Here is a 22,983-nt window from a genome sequence, read left to right as displayed (position 1 = left end):
GAGGCCTGGGGAGGTTAACTCTCACCTGGTCGAGTGACGCGAACAGCCATCTGGCCAGCGGTGTCCTCAGCCTGTTTGTACCACATGCCACTGGGGCTGGGCAGCCACTCCTCCACACGGCAGCTGTAGGTGCCGCTGTCCTGCACGGCCACGTTCTGGATGAAGAGCCGGTACACGCCCGGGGAAGGGCTCTCCAAGTGTAGCCGGCCCTTCAAGTTGTTCTTGGCTGCCTGCTCTCCGTAGTGGAAGGTGGCATCGCGACTCAGGCGGGCCACGGTCTCCCGCTCTGGCTGGTTGGGCTTCCACACAAACCATTCCACCAGCAGCTGTGAGGCTGCGCTCGTGCGGTTCAAGACCACGCACTCCAGCTGCACCTGCCGCGTCTCCAGAACAGACAGGTTGCCCTGCGCTTGGCTGAGCTTCAGGCGGCTGTCTGCAAAAGTGAGGAAAGAGAAGTTGCCAACAGGCAAACAACGAGCCACTTGCATGCAACCTCTCCCAGTGGATGTTGAGTGCATGCCTTCCAAAGACAGGAGGACAGTGGCAGGCTCAGGTGTGCACTCTGAGTTCTTGATCATGGGTCTGAGTTCCTGAGTTTCAAGGAATTTGCTGTTACAGTAGCAGCTGCCCCCAAATTTATAACCCTCATAGATTCAGATGCTTAGGAGAGGACAAGCATGCACGGTAGACAACTCCACGTCCAAGTGACAGCAGAGCATGAGGAACGTGGCCAACTGGAGGGGTTGGCAGGGCAGAGATGGAAAGGGCATGGTGAGAACCCTGCTGGAAGTAACAGCAAATGTTCAAAACTGACCACATTATGGCCAGAATATGCTGAGCCATCAACCTCAGAGAACAGCAGGGGAAAGCCAGCTTAATATGTACACCAGTTGGTCCTAAGAATTGCAGTTCTTACCTTCTCTACCAAAAAAACCAAAAACAAAAAGACCATAAGGGTTTCCTCTGAAGATGGGAGCAGAACTGATCTAACATCAGTAAAGAAAAGACTGGTATGGACGGTGGTTTGAAACCTCAGCCAATCAGATTGTTCTCCAGAGAAAAAGGTCATTAAATATGGTCATTAAACATGCTTTGATGGCATCCTTGCCATTTCAAAAGGGCCCAAAGAGCCTCTCTGGACTAAAGGGGTTAAAAAGCTATGAAACTGTAAATGCACAGAAGCCCCTGGAAAGAACACCTCCTAAGTCAGGGAGGGGGAGGAACTTTCACTTTTCACTTTTCCACTTCAACACTGTCACAATATTTTATAAGGCACATTTATTCCACTTTTGTAATAAAAGGTCAAAAAATTTAAAAAACAACTGAATATTTTAAATAACCAATCTCTGAAAATATATACATACCCTCGTCTCAAGGTTGAAAGATTATTTTCTCCTTTGTGGTTTTTAGTATTTTCCAAAAGTTCTATGAGTATATGCTTTCTTATTAAAGGGGGTAGGGGGTACTGGAAGAAGTAGGGGAGGGGAAAAAAAGAAAAACATACAAACTAAAAATCTCAACTGGGGACCTCCCTGGCAGTCCAGTGGTAAAGATTTCACGTTCCAATGCAAAGGGTGTGGGTTCAATCCCTGCTTGGGGAACTAAGATTCCACATGCCTCATGACCAAACAACAAGAATGCAAACAATAAAAACAATACTATAACAAATTCAATGAAGACTTTAAAAATGGTCCACATCAAAAAAAAATTTTTTTTAATCTCAACTAAAAAGGGGGAATGCGTTGTTTTAATCTGTGTCCTGTGAGTTTTCTGTTTACAGTGTTAATATTCCCCATTAACAGAGATTTCACTAGCTGTGTTTTGACAAGGATCCTTACAGCCCTTGTGCCCCAGTTAGCTTGCTGCTGAGTCTGTTATCCCCAACAGGGAAATTCCCTTGATAAATTTAGGCTGTACCAAGAACTTCTCAGTTTCAGCACAAACGAGAAAAGGGAAAGGAGGAATGATGACTAAGAGGAAACACATGCTGGGGGAGGGGTGAACGGCCTCCCAGTGGGGAAAATGGTCAGAACTGAAAACAGACACGAAGAACAGAAACCCAAGAGAACATCTGTGGGGCTAATGGCAATCTTCAGCTCTCAAAAGCCCCAGGGACTGGCCTGCAGGCAGGGCATAGGTCACTGGAAATACCAACAGCAATCATTTAGACTGGAGTTTCCTGTTTTATGCCTCAGAAGGGGTGGACCATGAGGCAGATGAGAAGCCCAGGACCGGGTGGCCTGAGAAATACAGTGTCCTGAGCAGAGGAGGGGACCAGCCCCATGGCATTCGGCCTGGGCCGGGCCACCCCTTCTGCATCTGCTTTCATCTGCTTACAGAACAACCTTTTATGGAGGTCTCCTGGGAGACAAGCCGTGAGAATAGCATGGTGCGGAAAACAGGACCTGTGCTCACTCATGGGGCTTCCCGCCTACTGATTCTGAATATATAAACAGTAAACAAGTAACACATAGTGACTGATGATAAACGAATGTCCACAAGTATAAATACGAACAGGCAGTTCATAATGACTTATATACAAAGAGCTGTTCCAGGTGGTGACATGCTCTGAAGAGGCTGGAGAAAGGAGACACAGAGAGATTGTTGTTCCATCGCTAAGTCATGTCCGACTCTTTGCGATCCCATGGACTGCAGCACACCAGGATTCCCTGTCCTTCACTGTCTCATGTTTCACGGGCACACATGAGCTTGATCAAACTCTTGTCCATTGTGTCAATGATGCCATCCAACCATCTCATCCTTTGTCGTCCCCTTCTCCCCCTGCCCTCAATCTTTCCCAGCATCAAGGTCTTTTCCAATGAGGTGATTCGGGTACCATTTTAGTTAAAATGAGCTAGGAATGCCTCTCTGAGGAAGAATGAGATAGATGGACATCTATGGTCAACATGTCCTAGGGTGAGAGGATAACAAGCACAAAGGCCCTGGGGGTGTCAGGGAAAGCAACCAATATTTACTACGGGTGTCATGCCAGTGGCTGGGGATCCAAAGGCACAGCACCTGTCCTCTAAGTGCTTACAGTATCGTGGAGAAGAAATGAAAACACCTATTATACTATGCGTTTTCTGTGGAACCCCTGGTGACACAGGAGAAACCAGGGAAGGCTTCCTGGAAGAGGTGCTGAGTGAAGTCTTAGAAACGGGCTAAAGACAGGGGAGAAGCGTCAGGGGAGGTGCACTCCAGGAGAGAACAGCATACGCAAAGGCTTAAGGGGGCAACACAGCATCCCACAGCCCACCGGGAAGCACCAGTCGTGGTAACGCAGGAATGCGGGATGGAGAGGAGCGCAAGGCCACATTGTGTGAAAAGCGCAAAGAACTAGAACTCTTCAACAAGGAGAAGGGGCTCCCTTCACATATTTGAAAGGGTATCACTTAGACTAATCTCGGGTTGTTCTGGGACAGACCTAACATCCGAGAGGGAAATTACAGGGAAGGGGACTTTCTAACGACCAGGGCCACCCAAAAGTGGAACCAAGTGGGGCGGAGGCAGTCAGCGCTCCCTCCCTGGAAGTGCGCCAGCAGAGGTCACGGAGCAGAGCATCAACAGGATAAAGGCCGCACTTACAGCACCTGAGAGGGGCCGAGGGGTGATTCGGTCCGGACAGGAAGGGCTCACTCCTGGACTGGGATTGGGTGAAAAGGAAGAAGGCGGAAGCAGATGAAGGCCACCAGAAAACGCCTTCCGGGCAGGAATCCTGGGCATGGAGCTGGCACCAGCCCGAGGTCCGGGAGCACCAGGGGCCCTGCCTTGCTGCCCCTTGTGACCCCCGTCTGTCCCTTGGGCTTTTCCCTGGTGAAGATGCCGTCTACAACAGCAGAGTCAAGAATGCGCCTCTGAGTTTGCCATCAGTGCCAGGACCCATGAGGTAAAGTGGACGGCCCACAGTGTACTAGGCTGACACTCTGTGCCACACTGCATCCAGCATGAACCTGCGGAGCCTGCCACCCCCAGGCAGTCTCTCTGCACTCCGCCCACTGCCCAGGCTGCACCCCTGCTCTTACCTGGCCGCTTCACAGTGACCTCCGTGCGCCCTGAAACCTCCTCTGCCAGTTTGTACCAGGCATAGTTGGGGCTCAGCAGCCACTCTTCCACATGGCAGTAGTAGCTGCCGCTGTCGCTGACCTCGGCTCTCTGCACAGTGAGGCTGAACAGACCCCCGGACGCGTGCCTCTCGAACTGCAGCCTGGTTCTCAGGCCCTCCTCCTCGGCATAGGTGCCGTACTCAAAGGCAGAGTTGTGGGTGGTTTTGAGGATGAGCTTGCCGTCGGCGTCCGAGGGCTTGTGAACATACCAGAGCACAGCGAAGTGGGAGTTCTGGCTGGTCTGGGACTTGACTGAGCAGTTCAGCTGGATGGGCCTGTTTTCCACCAGGGTGAGGGTCCGCTTTGATTTGCTCACCTGCAAATTTGTCACTGCAAAGCAAAAGGGGGCGCTTTAGCAGAATCACCACATACTCCTGGAAATGCGGCCTATCCCAGGTCCTGCCTCCAGGTTCCCCGTCTAGCACAGTTCCTAGAGGACCCAACACTGACGGGCTTCCCTCAAAGCATGGCTTCACACAAGGAAGCAGCACAGACCCCATCTCATCCCAAACAGCCTCTCCTGCCTCTGCCTTTCCTCGCCCCCAGCTCAGGTCCTCACTGTCTCTCCTGGCTGCTAACCCCATCACAGAGCCTCCAGGGAGATTTGGCAAAAACACACACCTGCCCATAGCATTTTCCTGCTGAAGCAGTTTAGCAGCTTCCAACTGCTCATACTGTTTAGAGTATACCCGCTCCATGTCCCTCATGAGGCTAAAGGTAGGGGTGCTCTGAAGAATAAGATGGTCCTGCCTGGAGACGCTCTCATCACTGCACCCCCAGATCTGGGCTTCGGAGAGCACTCACTCACTCAACATTTTCTGGGATATGCGAATGCATGAGTGGGTGAGTGGGTGAGTGAATGAGAGTGAGCTGGAGAAATATGGTAGCAGTCAGTGGGAGGATGCTGGGGTGCTCTGCTTGGAGGAGGGGGAAGGAGAAGGTAGAGAAAAAAATGATGGACAATGGGACAGAACAGAGCTAACTCCAGCCCCCCCTTCCCCTCTCTCCTGATCTACCCTACCTAATTAATTACCGTGCTCTTCTTTAAAGTGCCAAGAAGCCATGGTCTAATGAAATATATCTTATGAAGGTAATTGGAGATCTCACCCACTTCATCATTATTATACTTGGCTCTGCTTCCCCTACTCACCATCCTCCCCTTACTGAGAAAGAGGGAAAAAAAAAAATCACAATTCCGAGTTTCCCTTAGGAAGCTAAAAGTAAACACATCATTTTACCCTCACCCTTCTCTTCTTACTGTGTGTGTTGAGGACCAAATCAGCTAAGAGACTCAGGACAAGGCACAGACCCTGACAGGGAGAGCAAGCTGGGCTTCCTCCAATGAGTCTGCCCAGAGGGAAGGCCAGGGCAGGTTGGCCTGGGCCTGTCTCCAGCATCCCTGCTGATCAGTCTCTTGATCCAGACACAGGACTGAGTCCACTGGTCATGCCTGGGTCTCTCTGTCAGCTCCAGCTGGCTGGCTCTCTTAGAGCTGAGAGTGGAAAGGCAGGATCGAGGTCCAAGTCCCACGCCCCAAGGCAACTGAAACTTTCGAAAGCTCCAGACTGTCACCTGGACACCCGGCTAAGCCACAGACAAAGGTTCTGAGTGACTGAAAGGATTCAGCAAGCTAAGTATAGCAGAGTCCAATACACAATACCATGACTACAAAAGCAACTCTCAGGCTGTGTCTTCCGGTGCTAAATCAGGTTGACACTCTTCACGAAGCCGAATTCACATACCTACAGACCTTCTCAAGGCATCAACACATGTGGTTGAAATAACCTGGGAGAAATCCCCTGGGCCATGACCCCACCCTTCTGGTTTCATCTTTTTTGGGCAACAAGCCCAGTCTCCTGCCTTATTCCTTCTTCAAACGCACAACATCCCCAGGGCACTGGAATCCAGGGCAGGCTTCACCAACAAGCACCCAAGCTCTGGAAACTAGATTCACATTAACCAGCCAGTCGACTTTTCAGATCCGATGCCTCTAATACTTGAAACAACCAGCTCCCTTTTCATTCCTTTCCAACCCGATTCACTGCATGCAAATGATATCTATATCAGAGCAAATGACACCACCTGAATTGTCTGGTGCTTGGCCAAAATAACTGGGTTGTTCAGTGTAGAATAGAAAGAGATTTAAAATGTATTATTAATTGGGGCCAGATTATTTTTGCAACTGTTACTAAGGAAACCTCCATTGCTATAGTAACTGCATATGTTAAACTGTATTCCTATGACTAAACTTCAACTAGTCACATGGTCTGAGAACAAGAATCCAAGGAAGAGAAATGTTTCAAAGCATTTCAGGTGGTTTTTTTTTCTTCCTTTCCACGTCAAAATATTGTGAAGTGTCGAAAAGCTTGAAAGAGAGGCATTTTTGAAATCTGGTGCATGTCTGACAGGTGGGCAAGGGGTCAGCTCCATGCCTACGTTCTGAATTTCCTCTCGCGTCTCAAGGACAGAAAGGACCTTTCCTGAAGCCCAGGGGAGATGGCAGCCTGCACCAGTAATTAGGAAACACTCTCGCATCCTACCCGGCACTGCCCTGGGCGATGTGCGGCCAGCCGGCACCACCTTCCTCTATGGGGTGGGGAGAGCCCAGCCCCCTTAAGAATCGGAGGCATTTTCATCTGCAAGATGAGAAACATCACAGCATTCACCTCCGAGGAATGTTGTGCAGATTAAAAAGCAATATTCTACAGAAAGAAATTAGCACAGAGCCTGGTATACAATAAACATGCAGGATGTTTTCACCATTCCCCTTTCTTTTTGGTGTCTGGGCTCAATCCCACATTCAAAGCTCCCTACCAAGTCAAGAACTGCCAATCGTAAGTTGCACACTTCCTACGGAAACTACTGTCTGCAGACTGGCAGCATCTGTGTCGCCTGGGAGCTTGTTAGAAATGCAGATACACAGGGCCCACCTCGGGCCTCCCGAACCAGACCCTGCCTTTTTAAAAACAAGATCCCCAGGTGGTTCCAATGCACCTGAAAGCCTGAGAAACCTTTCAGCTGCGAGAGTGAATGGAATGGAATTAGACAATAAACACAAAGGTGAAAGAAAAGTCGCTGAGGACTTGTTAATTCCCAACCATGAGTCAGCAGGAGGAAAAGGTAGGAAGATGGGTGAGAGGCTGCAGGCCAGATCCTTCCCACACCCCACATGTCTGCACAGATACCAGGCACTTCCCAGCTCCCAGAGCTGGACTGTACGCTGTTGGAGAGAAAGGCTCTTTCTGTACCTGGAGAGTCTCCATCTGAGGCCTCCGATCACCTGTGGACCTGCAATATCAGCATCATGTGGGGTGAAGACACTGACTTACACTGTGCCCGGGGCCCAGCGACCTGTGGTTTCAGGAGCCCTCCAGGTGATTCTGATGCACCAAATTTGAGAAATCACTGGTGTGGCACCGAGGTGGCTGCAGGTAACTCTGGAGATAACAGTTTCTGCGCAGTGGTGTGAGCAGTAGCCAGAGGGCAGCAAACAGGCAGTGAGGAGCAGAAGGAGAGAGGGATGGCTCTGTCTTTGTTAGAGATCTGTGACAGTCATCAGTCATGTTAGGACTACAGGGGGCAGTAGCTGGACAGCAGAGGTTTTTCAAATTGAGGGACGTTAAGTCAGCCAGGAGACTGGGAGAGAATGAAGGAAGGGCTGCAGAAGTGTGTGTGTGTGTTGTGTGTGTGCGCATGCATGTGCAAATCCTATCCATCTTCAAAGAAGGAGCGGGACTTCCCTGGGAGGGCAGTAGATAAGAGTCTGCCTGCCAATGCAGGGGACACGGGTTCAATCCCTCATCTGAGGAGACTGCACATGCCTTGGAGTAACTAGGCCCCTGCGCCACAATTGCTGAGCCAGAAGCCTGCAACTACTGAGGCCCGTGCACCTAGAGCCTGTGCTCTAACAAAAGCCACCACAATGAGAAGCCTGCCCACCCAACTTGAGAAAGCCCTCACAAAGCAACGGACCCAGCTCAGAGAAAAATAAGTAAATTAAAACAAAACACTACGGCTAGAGACTTCTGCAACCAACTTCCCCCAACCCCCATAAACAGAAAGGAGGGGGCAAAGGCACCTGCTAGTCAGCAGTTACCACACCTTAGAGTCCCTACAGCCTTAACACCACCTTAGCACCCCTCCCTTCCCTCCCCGTGCTCATACCCTGGTTGAGCCCCTAACTGTCTCCTTCTCAGACCTTATACTCCAGCCTCAGTCTCACCAGGGAGAGCCTCCTAGGCTGCAGACAGGACCTCGCTGCTCCCAGCTTAGGGCCTGCCTGTGGCTCCCCACATTGCAGTTCTCAACAGGACAGCAATGCTCTCAGGGACACCAGGGAAATTGAGGTTGGGGGAGGGTGGCGGAGGGAGGGTACAGAATATGAGATGGCCTAAAGCCAGTAGATTCTGCAAACCAACCTGGGTTGACTCTGCAAGAGGTCTCTGCCTCGTGTCTCATGTGACTTTCACACGACATTAATCGAAGTGAAAACTCGGGGGCTAGTACCTAGCACTTTTCATTTTGCTATCAGCACAATACTTTTTGTTTTTTTCCATAGCTTTAACATATGCTAGGCAAGTCAAGGGAAGGGTTTCCTTTGCTTTGTTCAGCGTTATCTCACGAGTTGCTCAGGATCTTGGAAACTGGTCCAGACAGCAGTGCTGCTCAGAAGTGGCACCACTGACACAATCAGGCGGAGCAATGGGGTGGGGAGCAGGGCCTCTGCCTGGCAGCAGCAGGAACTGGGGACCGATCCTCCCACAGTAGCCGCCCCCGAGCACTGACATGTTAGAGTTTATTGCTTTATTACAAACTACTTCTAAAAAAATTTCTCCATTCTGCCACCATAAGGGCATTGTAACATCATTGACTCAATGGACATGAGTTTGACCAAACTCCGGGAGATGGTGAAGGACAGACAGGGAAGCCTGAAGTGCTGCAGCCCATGCGGTAGCAAACAGTCGGACACGACTGAGCAACTGAACAACAATGAACAACAACAGCAACAATTCTTAAAGATTCCATAAATTTTATTTTAGAGTAGGAAAGGGACTACTAAAAACTGTTATTAAAAAAAATGAAAACATAATAAGTGCAGTCCCAAGTCTTATCTGCCCAGTTTAGAATATTCTTACTTCACACAATTATGCAGTCCTTTCTATGTGCTAAGCAGTGCTCTAAGCCTTTTATAAATATTAACTGTCTGGTCCTCACCAGACCTATGCAATAAATATTATCATCCCCAGTTCTATAAAAATACTTGCTCAAAGGCATACTTCTGATAAGTGGTAGGGCCAAGATTCAAACCCAGGCTGTCTGCTCTGTCCTTGCTTCTAACCTTCATGAACTCTGACACTCCACGCTGTCTTGTAGAAGTGGGGCTCCCCTGGCCCCTGCCAACCCAACCTCTCCCCAACCCTAGGCTTCAGTCACAAGCACGCTGCTGCCTCCCTTGTGATGTTCTTTACTCACAACTCTGAGCCTGAAAGCTGTGCTGCTCCTTCCTGCCACCCACCCCCATGCAAACTGATTCTCCGCTCAACCCTGTGGCCTACCCCCTGGACTAGCCTCTGGCCAGCCTGAGAGGCAAGCCCTGTGACACACCCATCACTGCAGCTACAGCACCCAGCACAGAAGGTGGCACACAGCAGGTGCTCAAACATGCTCGTAGAAGGCACTGGGAGGGGCGAGGAGAAACCAGCAAAAGTCAGGAGGTAGAAACAGCTAATTAGGGTAACCCAGACATGCCCTGTCTGCCTTACCTGTCTGCAGATAGAGCACTGACCCTTGCTCACTGGCTCCAAACAGGTGCACCCGGTGTAACCATGACAACCAGGCCCGAGGCATGGGGGGAGGGCTGGGGCTCCTCCAGGGCGCTTGCTCTCAGGCTCGCTCCTGCTCTCAACACCCACTGGGCAGAAGCCACAGGCACACGAGATGCAAAGAGAGCCTCAGGTTCTCCTGAAAGAAAGGAGGGGCCAACCTCTCTGAAGGACAGGACAGCCTGTCACCTACTAGCCTGTGACAGGGACAGCCACTGTCACAGGCCCCGGACTCAAGGAAGTCAAAGAAAAGAGCCCTCAGCTCGCCCAACCTGCCAGGTCAGCAATAAGAAATTGGAGAAAACGGATCTGGCAGCATCCAGAGGGTATTAAATATTCATCCCAACTGCCCATCAGCAAAATCCCCGCAGAATACACCCACTGACAAGTCGGCTTTCTACACCGGAGGCTGTCCTCCTAGAAGCTTGTTTATTGCTTTGTCAATTTTAATGTGCAATATTTAATAGCCAGACGAAGATACGGTTGTAAATATTTGGAAAATGAGTGCTGACATTTCCCTTATTGCTTCTGTATTTAGGAATATGTAATTGGAGGGTATTTTGGGTGCTAAAGAAAATCAGAAGGAAGCAAAGCAATGCTTCAAAATTAAAAGGAAAAATAAGTGATTAAGAGCTAAGAATCAAATATGCTGAACTAGCTTAAGAGTCCTGCTTAATGCCCCTGTGGTGTCACACTCTGCCTTCAATGGTAGTAAAGGCTACGCTAAATCAACAAGACAGGAAGGGTGACGGGATTCCTTGAAGAGGTCCTTATGGATGTGCCTTTGGAACATGAAGTGTACCTCTGGAATGGTCAGTAATTGGATCCACATGTTTATCACGCCATCCAGCCAGGGATTTCAAAGAAACAAAGAGCCGTGCTGTGGCCAGGTCAGTCAGGGGCCCTGACAAGGACTGGTCTAGGGCACAAAGCACACAGTCTTCTTGGGAGCAGGTGACACCAGCTGCAGAGGGCTGATAAAAGGACCGCCATGAGCAAGCCAATAGTCCCTGGGTTTCTACGTCATGCTGTTCGAACAAGCATATTCAACAAAAGCATCTTCTAAAAGGCCGGGCAGGGGGGCAATGATGTTCCTGTGGAAAACACCAGAGCAGGGTTAAGAATCCACGGTTTGAGAGGCAAGACGTGGAAGAAGAGTAAAGAGAAGAGAAGCCAGCACTGGATCGAGCTCTGGTGTCCCCAGGCCTTAGAGCCATCTGGTGGCAGAAGTGAGAAGAATCAGAGGTGCTCAAGGAGGCCCAACTGAAACTCCTTCACCATGAGCAAACTGTGTCTGGAGGAACCTCTACAGAGACTTTGTGATTCCAGTTTAAGAAAACAAATTTAACAGTCTGCTAAAGGGGTTCAGGGATGGTAAACCTGAGAGAGAGGGTGGATTAAATCAAAGTATATGTTACCGAAGAAGATTCCTGAGGCGGGGGGGGGCGGGGGCAATACTATAATAGAATTAAATTAAGAGCCTGGGCTCTGGAGCCAGACTGCCTGTCTGGATTTGAATCTTGCCTCCGCCACTTATTATGGATCGCTGGGTAATTTATTTACCCTCTGTGTCAGTGTCCTCACCTATAAAATGGGTGAAACCAGCACCCCCTCGTGGAACTGCATGGACTAAGAATGAAGAGCTTTATTGTATATAAAGCATTCAGGGTGGTGATGGGCACGCCAGAAGTGCTCAATAGAGATCAGCTGATATCACTACTGCAGTTACTTCTTCCGCCACCAGTGCTGAAACACCTCCACACAGCACCCTACAAAGAGAAACTGCTTCTGTAAATGAGATTAACTGAGTGCAGAAAGGATTTGGCGCAGGGGGGGCAGGGTTGGGACGGAGTGTGCTATGCAGCACGCAGGATCGTAGTTTCTTGATCAGGAACGGAACCTGTGGAAGCACAGGCTCCACAGTAGAAGCATAGAATTCTAGCCACTGGACCACCGGGGGAGCTCAAGAAAGGATCATTTCTGATACGGTCTAAAAAAGGCCAAAGTCTCCCTTTCATCCACCCCAACTGCTTCTGAATGACATTCATACCCGGATTCCCACCCCTACTTCCCACTGTTTTTGGATTCTGGCGAGTCCTGATCTCTCGGAGCCTCAGATATTCCATTTATAAAACGGGCAAGCAGTATTTTCTTCTCAAGGCTGCAGGAAAGGCGACTGAGGCCCATCCACACCAAGTCTCCAATACAAGCTCTGACTCGTGGCCAGCCCTCTGGAATTTCTCCACTCCTACTTCCCCAAATAAAAGCTCTAGTAACAACCAGGGTGTGTGAGGAAAAGAGTAAAAATGAACACAAAGCCCTTTGGAAAATATTAAGTGCTAAGTGCATAAATATTTGATAAGGAGCGATCAGAACACTTAAGGGGGATGCACTCTCTCTGGTGCCGCAGTCCCTCCCAGGAGCTGCGCACGCTCAGCCTCAGCTCCCACCTTGCTCTCTGCGGCCCCCAGAGGGCCAGCCAAGTGCATTACCATGCTCCTCTGAGCAGAGGCCAAGCAGCCAGGCACTTGCTCCCAAGTCTCCCATGCCAGTCGCTGCTTGTTCTCGCTTCATGGTGAAATCACAAACAAACTGACTCAGTGTAAGCCATGTGAGAGTTAAACATATAGCCCTCAGAGCAGATCCTGGGTCCCCTAACTCTTCAGGGGGCAATAAAATGATATAATGGAAAATGGAGGTATGTGGATATCAGAGCAACCTAGGCTCCTTGTTCCAATCTGTTTTCCATCTGACAAGCAAACTGTCCCTATAAGGCTCCTAAACACTGGGAGCCTGGGTTTCCTCATTAGCAAAATGGGCATAAAGACATCTATATTATTTCATTGCTGGATGAATATGAAAAGAAAACAGAGGTATTAAGCACAAAGCCTGGTACCCAAGAGGTATTTAGTACATTTCTGTCCCCTTTCCCCTTTAGCTGTTATTGTTTCAGTTGCTAAGCCATGTCTGACTCTTTGCAACCCCAGGGACTGTAGCCCACCAGGGGATTTCCCAGGCAAGAATACTGGAGTGGGCTGCCATTTCCTTCTCCAGGCATCTTCCCGACCCAAGGACTGAACCCACATCTCTTGCATCCCAGGTGGATTCTTATCACTGAGCTACCTGAGAAGCCCTACTTCCCCTTTAGTAGCACCAGAATTAATCCAAATCCAAATAACTAGAATCTTCAATGAACAAATTCTTTTTGTAAATTCCGTCTTAGCTTCTAAGTAATAAGACAAGCAAGCAAATATTAGGAATTTATTTGAAAAGGCAGCACCAGTCAAGGTCCTAGGGTCAGTACTTCCTCTGCCTTCTATAGCTGGAACCATGTGATGGGCACTGAGGGGGTTCACAATCTGACCGTGAGGACAGAGGAGACCACAAAGGATGCAATTACTCAGAGAAGCAGACAAACGGATCCCTCAGCAACTTCCGCAACAAGGGTTCAAACAAAACAGGGTCTCTGCTTAACCCCCCATTAACCTCCAAATCCACTTCAGCAGAACAGCCTCCTCCCTGGCATCTTGTTGTCCAAGTTTCAGCTCTAATTGGCCAGGGAACCATCCCATCACTTATCCAAGTCATTCATTCCAAACAGGACCCTGCTGGGGGCTAGAAGAGGTGAAGGATAAGCCCAGATGTTGCCACTTTGTAACCTCACGTTGCTGAAAATAACAAACACTGTGATCATTTGCAGTGGTGGAGCAGACCGGGTCTGGGCGCACACCATGGCTGTGAGCAATCAGAAACACCCTTTTTGCATGGTGTTCAAACCTTCTTTGCAAAGTCGGTGAGGTATCTCTGCAAAGTCTTTGCAAAGATCCCACCCTTCACTGCATGGCTACTGGTGCTCTCCTGCTCAGGGCCAGGCTCCTCCCTCTGCCTGCCACCAACCTAACTGGAGACAGGTACAGACCCAGAGAAAGAGCAGCAGAAACTTACCCTCTCATTAGAGGAAGAGCCTGATTAAGGTGAGAGTGTTTGCACACTGCCCCCTGACTAAGGCTCCCCAAATGAGTGTGTCCTTACAACCTGATGCAAGAGAGACCCCACCTGCCCGGGAGAGGGGAGCTCTCAAGTGCTCAAATCCAGGGCAGGAGGGCAGGGCCTGGGTCAGGCAAACAGTGTGGGGGAAACGATTCAAACATGGCTCCATTCACCAGCTACATGACCCTGGGCTGATCACTTGATCTTTCCTGGGGTTGTTGTGAAATTTTCGTAAAATAATCCCAAGCACCCAGTGCAAAGCAAACATTCAGTGAGAGCCTGTATTCTCCCTTTCGCCTCTGAGGTTCCTGTCTGCAAACAGGGGACAATGGGTACCTTGTTCACATCACTGTTGCGAGGATCACAGGAGACGACGCTAAGAGACAGAGCTTTCCACAGTCGAGTTGGCCTGCATACCCCACGGACGTCAACATCGTCTCACATACACACACGCACACTCATACACGCAACTGGGGAAGTGTTCTGGATTAAAGGAATCTAAAGAGACATGACAACTAAATACGATTGTGACCCGTGACTCAATGCGGGTTTGGAAGGAGAAAACACTATAAGAGGCATTTTCAGGACAACTGGCAAAATACTAGTACTGTCCTATAATCGTGTTAAATTCCCAGAGTCTGACAATGCTGTTGTGGTTCTAGAGTGTGTACGTGCGCTCAGTCGTGTCTGGCTCTTCACTACCACATGGAATTCTCTGGGCAAGGACACTGGAGTGGGTTGCCATTTCCTGCTCCAAGGGATCTTCCTGACCCAGGGATCGAGCCCACGTCTCCTACCTTGGCAGGCAGATTCTTTACCACTGAACCACCTGGGAAGCCCGGTATTATGGTTGGGTGGGACCCAGTCCTGATCTTCAGAGACCCACACTGAACTATTTAGGAGGAAGTGTCCTGATGTTGGCAACTTAACTCTTAAATGACTCAAAATCGACAAAAACTGACACACAGAGGGAGAAACAAACATGGTAAGATGTGAACAACTGGTCATCACAGGAAGGGAATACGAGTCTTGTAGCTTCCTGCACACGTGAAATTTCTCAAACTAGAAAGCTGGGAAATAGAAGCAGCCCGTCCAAGGGCTCAGCACTCGACTCGTCCTGCCTCCCTGCATCTCGACAGCTGGCAGAGGCACGTGGGACCCACCCGGGACCCTCACCTGGCTGCAGCACCCGGATCTCTAGCAGGTTGGAGGTCCTCTCGGCCAGCCGCATCCAGCTGTTGTTGTAGTTCCTCCGCCACAGCTCCGCCACACACTGGTACTTGCCCGCCTCCGTGTCGCTGGCTCGGCTAATGCTCAGCCGGACGTTGTTGCTGGATTCTGCCTTCTCGATGGCCGTCCGGGTCCGGAAGCTGGAAGATCTGTCCCCCCACTGGACTCCTCCATCCCGGGTGAAGGTCACCAGATCATGGAACTCGTTGGTGCCCACCGGCTGGAACCACCACGTCACTGACACAGGGACCCGGGAGAGATAATGGGGTTTGATGATGCACTGCAGGTCGAAGGACTCGTTGTAGGTTACCCCCGGCGTGCGGGAGATGGCAGTGACTGAGAAGCCCGTTTCTGGAGAGAGAGCAGAGAGAGGTACATAAACACATCCATCTGCATGGAGACAGACACTTGGCTTCCTCAGGGCAGTGGGACGCAGTGACAGCTCCTGGCAAAAGCTAACAGAACAAAGGCTCACACACGGGGCTTTTTTTTTTTTAATTGGAGTCTATATACTTTATAATATTGTAGTGGTTTTTGCCCTAGATGTGCATTGGCGGACGAATGGATAAGAAAGTTGTGCTATATATACACGATGAAATATTACTCAGCTATAAAAAAGAATGCATTTGAATCACTTCTAATGAGGTGGATGAAACTGGAGCCTATTATACAGAGTGAAGTAAGTCAGAAAGAAAAACACTAATACAGTATATTAAGGCATATATATGGAATTTAGAAAGATGGTAACAATGACCCTGTATGCGAGACAGCAAGAGACACAGATGTGAAGAACACGGGGCTCTTTAGATGCTCAGGCCAGTATTACTTCTGCTAGCGTGTTGACACACAAACCCAACAATTCACAGGACCTCACAGAAAGAGGCTGGCGGTGATTCTCCTTAAGCAGCACTAGCAAACCCTTCCCAGTGAAACGTTCAGTTGGATTTCTGTCGCGCTGATGCCCACCCCACCCCTGAACAGCAGAGACTGAGTGCATGGAGGCGGGACCATCCCTAGACAGCTTGGATTCCACGCTGAAACAGGCGAATGAAGCCCAGTGCTGACTGCCTTCAGGCCCGGCCCATCAGCGCGCTTCTGATGGAGAAGCGGGAGGCAGGTGGGGCAGGTGCCCTTGCTCCCTGGGCAGGGCAGCTCGGGCTGGCTCCCCAGTCTGACCTCCATCTCCTCATGGAATCCAGGGAAAAGAGGCAGCAAAGGGCCCAGAGCAGGAAGGACCGATCTTCAGAACGGGGGACCTTGGGCAAAGCGGGGCCCTGCAGGTGTGCTAGGCTGAGTCTCTCCATATTCCAGCATCCCTAACCCCAAATACTGACTCCTCAGGACGGGTGATTAGAGTCCCGTCGGCCCTGACAGTATGATGGACCATTAACACATTGGTTACGATCCTAAAACTGAGAGCAGCCAGAATTTCCTGAGCACTATCTGTGTGCCCCATCTAACACTGTACAGGAGACGGGGATCAAGACCATCCCCATGGAAAAGAAATGCAAAAAAGCAAAATGGCTGTCTGGGGAGGCCTTACAAACAGCTGTGAAAAGAAGAGAAGCAAAAAGCAAAGGAGAAAAGGAAAGATATAAGCATCTGAATGCAGAGTTCCAAAGAATAGCAAGGAGAGATAAGAAAGGCTTCCTCAGCGATCAATGCAAAGAAATAGAGGAAAACAACAGAATGGGAAAAACTAGAGATCTCTTCAAGAAAATTAGAGATACCAAGGGAACATTTCATGCAAAGATGCGCTTGATAAACAACAGAAATGGTATGGACCTAGCAGAAGCAGAAGATATTAAGAAGAGGTGGCAAGAATACACAGAAGAACTGTACAAAAAAGATCTTCATGACCAAGATAATCATGATGGTGTGATCACTCACCTAGAGCCAGACATTCTGGAATGTGAAGTCAAGTGGGCCTTAGGAAGCATCACTACAAACAAAGCTACTGGAGGTGATGGAATTCCAGTGGAGCTCTTTCAGATCCTGAAAGACGATGCTGTGAAAGTGCTGCACTCAATATGCCAGCAAATTTGGAAAACTCAGCAGTGGCCACAGGACTGGAAAAGGTCAGTTTTCATCCCAATCCCAAAGAAAGGCAATGCCAAAGAATGCTCAAACTACCACACAATTGCACTCATCTCACATGCTAGTAAAGTAATGCTCAACATTCTCCAAGCCAGGCTTCAGCAATATGTGAACCATGAACTTCCAGATGTTCAAGCTGGATTTAGAAAAGGCAGAGGAACCAGAGATCAAATTGCCAACATCCGCTGGATCATGGAAAAAGCAAGAGAGTTCCAGAAAAACATCTATTTCTGCTTTATTGACTATGCCAAAGCCTTTGACTGTGTGGATCACAATAAACTGTGGAAAAGTCTGAAAGAGATGGGAATACCAGACCACCTGACCTGCCTCTTGAGAAACCTGTCTGCAGGTCAGGAAGCAACAGTTAGAACTGGACATGGAACAACAGATTGGTTCCAAATAGGAAAAGGAGTCCATCAAGGCTGTATATTGTCACCCTGCTTATTTAACTTCTATGCAGAGTACATAATGAGAAACGCTGGACTGGAAGAAATACAAGTTGGAATCAAGGTTGCCGGGAGAAATATCAATAACCTCAGATATGCAGATGACACCACCCTTATAGCAGAAAGTGAAGAGGAACTAAAAAGCCTCTTGATGAAAGTGAAGGAGGAGAGTGAAGAAGTTGGCTTAAAGTTCAACATTCAGAAAACTAAGATCATGGCATCTGGTCCTATCACTTCATGGGAAATAGATGGGGAAACAGTGGAAACAGTGGCTGATTTTATTTTTCTGGGCTCCAAAATCACTGCAGATGGTGACTGCAGCCATGAAATTAAAATACAGTTACTCCTTGGAAGAAAAGTTATGACCAATGTAGCATATTTAAAAGCAGAGACATTACTTTGCCAACAAAGGTCCATCTAGTCAAGGCTATGGTTTTTCCAGTGGTGATGTACAGATGTGAGAGTTGGACTGTGAAGAAAGCTGAATGCCAAAGAATTGATGCTTTTGAACTGTGGTGTTGGAGAAGACTCTTGAGAGTCCCTTGGACTGCAAGGAGATCCAACCAGTCCATCCTAAAGGAGATCAGTCCTAGGTGTTCACTGGAAGGACTGATGTTGAAGCTGAAACTCTAATACTTTGGCCACCTGATGTGAAGAGTTGACTCATTGGAAAAGACTCTGATGCTGGAGAGATTGGGGGCAGGAGGAGAAGGGGATGACAGAGGATGAGATGGCTGGATGGCATCACCAACTCAATGGACATGGGTTTGGGTAGACTCCGGGAGTTGGTGATGGACAGGGAGGCCTGGCATGCTGCGGTTCATGGGGTTGCAAAGAGTCGGACACGACTGAGCGACTGAACTGATCATGTGCCAGGCATGGTGCCAACTGCTTCACTTTCACATCACTTCACTGAATCCTCAAAACAACCTGCAGGACAGGTGGGCTTAGCACTCTTTTCTTACAGAGAGGAAACAGAGGAGGCCCAGAGAGTGTATATAAATTGCCTACTATCAAGCTGCCAGTAAAAGGCAGTCAGACTACAAACATGTATATCACTGATTCCAGGGACCTTATTAGGTGGCTTTACTCCTGGGAAGCATAAGGCAGTAGTTAGGTTAAAGGCACAGACCCTGGAGCCAGATGCTCAACTTCGACACTTTCTACTTGTGTGACGTTGAACGAGTTACTTAATCTTCTGCCTCTATTTCCCCACCTGTAAAATGGGTCTTTGTGAAGACTGAATGAGTTAGTATATATAAAATACTTGGAATAGTACCTTCCAAGGTACTATTACAGTATTACTGCATTTTGTTACATATATAGTAATACATTGTAATACTTATTGTTACATATATAGTTCATTTTTTTTTTTTTTTAAAGACTTAAAGGAAAGTATTTTAAACTTCATTGGTAAAAGACAAGGTACGGAATGAAATCTTTTGGCAGAGTTAGGTCAGAATCCCTTGGTAAGTCCTGGCTGTGGGAACCACAGATATACGATGAATATGAAAAAATTTCAGAGGACAGGGACATCACTGGTGGTCCAGCAGTTGAGAATCAGCCTTCTAATACAGAAGACTGGGTTTGATCCCTGGTCAGGGAACTAAGATCCCACATGCCATGGTGCAACTAAGCCTGTGCCCCAACAAAGACCCAGAGAAGCCAAAAGTTAAAAAAAAAATACCATATATATACAGTTTAAAAAAAATTCAGAGGACAACCTGATGCTATAAAATTCCTTCTACCTCTAACCACCTCTGAAGACATTCCTAGCCTCACAGGAAGGAGAGACTCCCCCTGTTGGACACCCAGGACTCTCCTCATAGGTTCCTTTCCCATATGTCCACAGAGGATGCTGAGCAGAGGTTCAGGGATTGAGCTGAACAGGAAACTCAACCACTAGATGAGGTTTCCAGACACAGAAATCTGAGCTGCATGGTAAGTGCAGAAAGCAGGTCAATCTTTGGGATTAAGCTTTGGAAAGGAAAAGTAGTTCTGATCTGGGGCGGGTGGTGACACAGGGCTTTGGTGAGGGCAAAACCACTTGGGGCTGCCCCTTCCAGTGGGGTGTGCCCAGAAACAGCAGCAGCCCTCCCAACGAGGAAGGTGAGCATGGTCCAGGGGTGGGATGCAAAATCGCTGAGGACAACTGATGTCACAGTCTCTTGGCAAACAGGAACACCTAACATGACAAGGTACCTTCCCAGCAAAGTAGCTGACTGGTCTTGTAAAATGTAATATACAGATTCCATTAGGCAGATAAATGTTGATGGAAGCCTCTTTAACTACCCCATGAGAAGGAAATCTAATATACCCTGGTTTTAGCAAGGGTATCAAGGTATCTTAATTTCATGCTAATCAGGAAATGGCTTTCTTTAGGAAGAGCTGTATGGAGGAAAAGATAAAAACATAGGCTTTGAAAAAAATTTTAAGGCAGATTGCTGGCTTCCTGGGTTCAAGACTGTGGGTTTGTCATTTAAAAGCTATAGCCCTGGGCAAATGAGTTATCCCCTCTAAGGAGTCTCCTTGTAAAATGACAGTGTTTACTTGTAGGCTAGGTGAGGATTCTAAGGGACAATTAAACTTTATTTACACTCAGCCAGGAAGGGTAGTAAATGCTAAATAAATGGTGAAAGGTTTTGTCCTACCCTTCTCTGCCAGGCTCTAAACTGCCAGGAGGGCTGAGCCCCTGCTTCCATTCTTCCAGGTTAGTTTTAGCAGTGGTCTTTGCTCCTCTATCTGGGACCACCCAGGCCAGAATCCTTACAACTTCATTCCTACCACCCAGGCCCAGGAGTAGTAACAGTGCCCGGCTGTCACCCATCCCCTGGGCCCACCATGCTGAACCACTGTTGGTTCCCTGAACCCATCCATAGTTCGTCAATGCTTTCTTCAATCAAAACCTTTGGAAGGTGCCGTCCATTTCCCATGTGCTTCCCTGGTGGCTCAGATGATAAAGAGTCCACCAGTGCAGGAGACCCAGGTTCGATCCCTGGGTTGAGAAGATCCCCTGGAGAAGGAAACGGCAACCCATTCCAGTATCCCATGGACAGAGGCGCCTGGCAGGCTGTAGTCTATGGGGTCGCAAAGAGTCAGACATGACTGAGTGACTTTTTCTCATAAGTGTCTTGATACGGGAGCATCTCCCACAACGGTCCCACCAAAAGACAGCAGAGCTTACTTACCGAGAGCGGTGATGGAGACAAGAGTGCTGGCCCGGCGCTCCCCCACGATCTGCCACTCGTTGTCCACGGCCCGCACCCATTCGGTCACGTGGCATTCGTACTGGCCCTCGTCTTCCTTCCTGGTGTTGAAGATGCTCAGGCTGAACGAGTTGGGCTGCACCTGCTCCATCTGGACGGCCCCAAAGCTGCTGCGCTCCCAGTAGGATGTGCCGGGCTCCACAGTGCCGTCTCGGTCCAGCCACATGATGTTGCTACGGCGGTTCTGCCGGTCCACCAGCTGCCAGATGACGGAGAAGCGGCTGGGTGGCCGGCCCGTCGTCCGGATATTGCAGGTAAGGTGCAGATTGTCGCCCTCCAGGATGACGCTGGCGTTGCTGGCCACATCCACAAAGATGCTGCTCTCTGGGGAGAGGGAGAGAGTGCCACGCTGGGGCTTTCTGAGCTCCACTGTGCCCTCCCCACAGACGTCACAGGAGAAGGGGTACGAATGTCACTCTATTCAGGTACAGGGGACCTGGGAGGATGCAAGCCCTCTGATGCTTGCTGCCACGAGCCCTGGCTGGCTCTGGGCTTTGCTGCCTGGGATTTTAGACCTGACAACCTAGGAGGGCCTTTGCTGGGTGCAAAGATAACATGTGGGACATTGAGGGCCTAAGACCTAAGACTGAATCAGAACCTAAGAAATATGTCATCAAACATTACCCTTAGGGCATAAAACCATTCATCAGGTACAGTCAGCCCTCCATATCCATAGGTTCCACATAAATGGATTCAACCAACGGTGGATAGAAAAGATTAAAAAAAAAAAAATTCCAGAAAGTTCCAAAAAACAAAACTTGAATTTTGGCAAATTGGCAGCTCTACATAGCATTTACATTGTATTAGGTATAAATAGTCTAGAGATGATGAGTGTAGGTTAGATGTAAATCCAAAAAGCCACCTTGTATAAGGGACTTGAGCATTCTCAGATTTGGGGTGGTCTTGGAACCAATCCCCCCTCAGAGTCTGATGGATGGCTGGAATGTTTTCAGCAGGGTTAAGAATTTTTGACTTGGATTTTCAGTGAGTTAAATAGCTTGAAAATTCTACTTCACCTCATCTTCCCATCATTTAGGGCTACAGCAGTCAAATGAAAGCTGAGCATTCATATATGCCATTTGAGTCTTTCAGAGCAATATTAGGAAGTAGGAAAAAAAGTGCCAGGAAGTATTTGGAGGACAGCACATGCTTTCCTCCTTGGCTGTGGGCAACAATGCAGCGGCAATGGCCTCGTTTCACAGAGCGAGTGGCGAGCAACCTTTCAGGCTTTCATCAACAAAGAGGAACAGACCGAAGGCAGTGGCTCGCATTCCCGTGGCCATCCACCTCGCCCAGGGGTTCTGCTGCTCTCGACCCTGACTTTCTGCCAATCAAACTCCAGGATAAGGATTCCACTCCCTTTATTCCTGTGCTACTCACTTGGCTATCTGACCTCCTCCAATGGAATTATTTAAGCTCTACATGCCTTCAATGGGCTAGATGGGCAGAGTGTTATTTATATTGTGAATTTTTTAAAGATTATAAAGTAAATAAGCCAATGTCTATAAATCACCTAATACACAGGTTTTCAAAAACTGGTCATCATGATAATTAATTTTACTATTCCCATTAACTATTTGTTTTTCATAAAGACTTTGGGTATTTTAATCTATCTTGATCTATGCATATATTATTTTGTATAATTATCTATAGAGATCAAAAAGCAAGGCATAAAAAAACAGAAAGCACCAGATTAATCTGGCTCCAATTTTCTGGGCACCATCCACATAAAACATATACAACAATTTTGAATCAATCAATCAATCTAATCCCAGATCAAGGGGCACACCCAATTACTGAGGGGAAAGGCATATCCATGACCATGCATTTGGAGTCAGTCTTAGCCCTGTGTTTTCCCCACAGGCAGAAAGAGGCAAAGATAAGCACTGAGCCCGGGCATGGAGCTCTTGCTATAGTGAACGTGTTGGCCACCCATTCTGGATAAGCTTGTTTCACATGAAAAATAGACAGAGTGGGGAATAGGAATTTTCCCAGGAGCCACACCAAGATGATTCATGGTGATGACAGA

General features: G+C 48.6%; 1 protein-coding gene across 1 annotated transcript in view; it reads right to left on the bottom strand.

Moving 5' to 3' along the window:
* Window positions 1-22,983, bottom strand: part of IGSF3 (immunoglobulin superfamily member 3) — an 84,178-nt gene that overhangs the window by 28,869 nt on the left and 32,326 nt on the right. The window contains exons 6-9 of the mRNA XM_052638029.1: window positions 20,877-21,278; window positions 15,092-15,496; window positions 4,023-4,433; window positions 26-433 (exon numbers count right to left, since the gene is read on the bottom strand). Coding sequence (XP_052493989.1) covers window positions 26-433; window positions 4,023-4,433; window positions 15,092-15,496; window positions 20,877-21,278 — 1,626 coding nt within the window. The remainder of the gene's footprint in view (window positions 1-25; window positions 434-4,022; window positions 4,434-15,091; window positions 15,497-20,876; window positions 21,279-22,983) is intronic.

This window comes from Budorcas taxicolor, chromosome 3, assembly GCF_023091745.1.
Source record: "Budorcas taxicolor isolate Tak-1 chromosome 3, Takin1.1, whole genome shotgun sequence".
NCBI classification, from domain to species: Eukaryota; Metazoa; Chordata; class Mammalia; order Artiodactyla; family Bovidae; genus Budorcas; species Budorcas taxicolor.
Note: the sequence above shows the minus strand (reverse complement) of the source record. Positions and strands in the feature narration are given on the sequence as shown.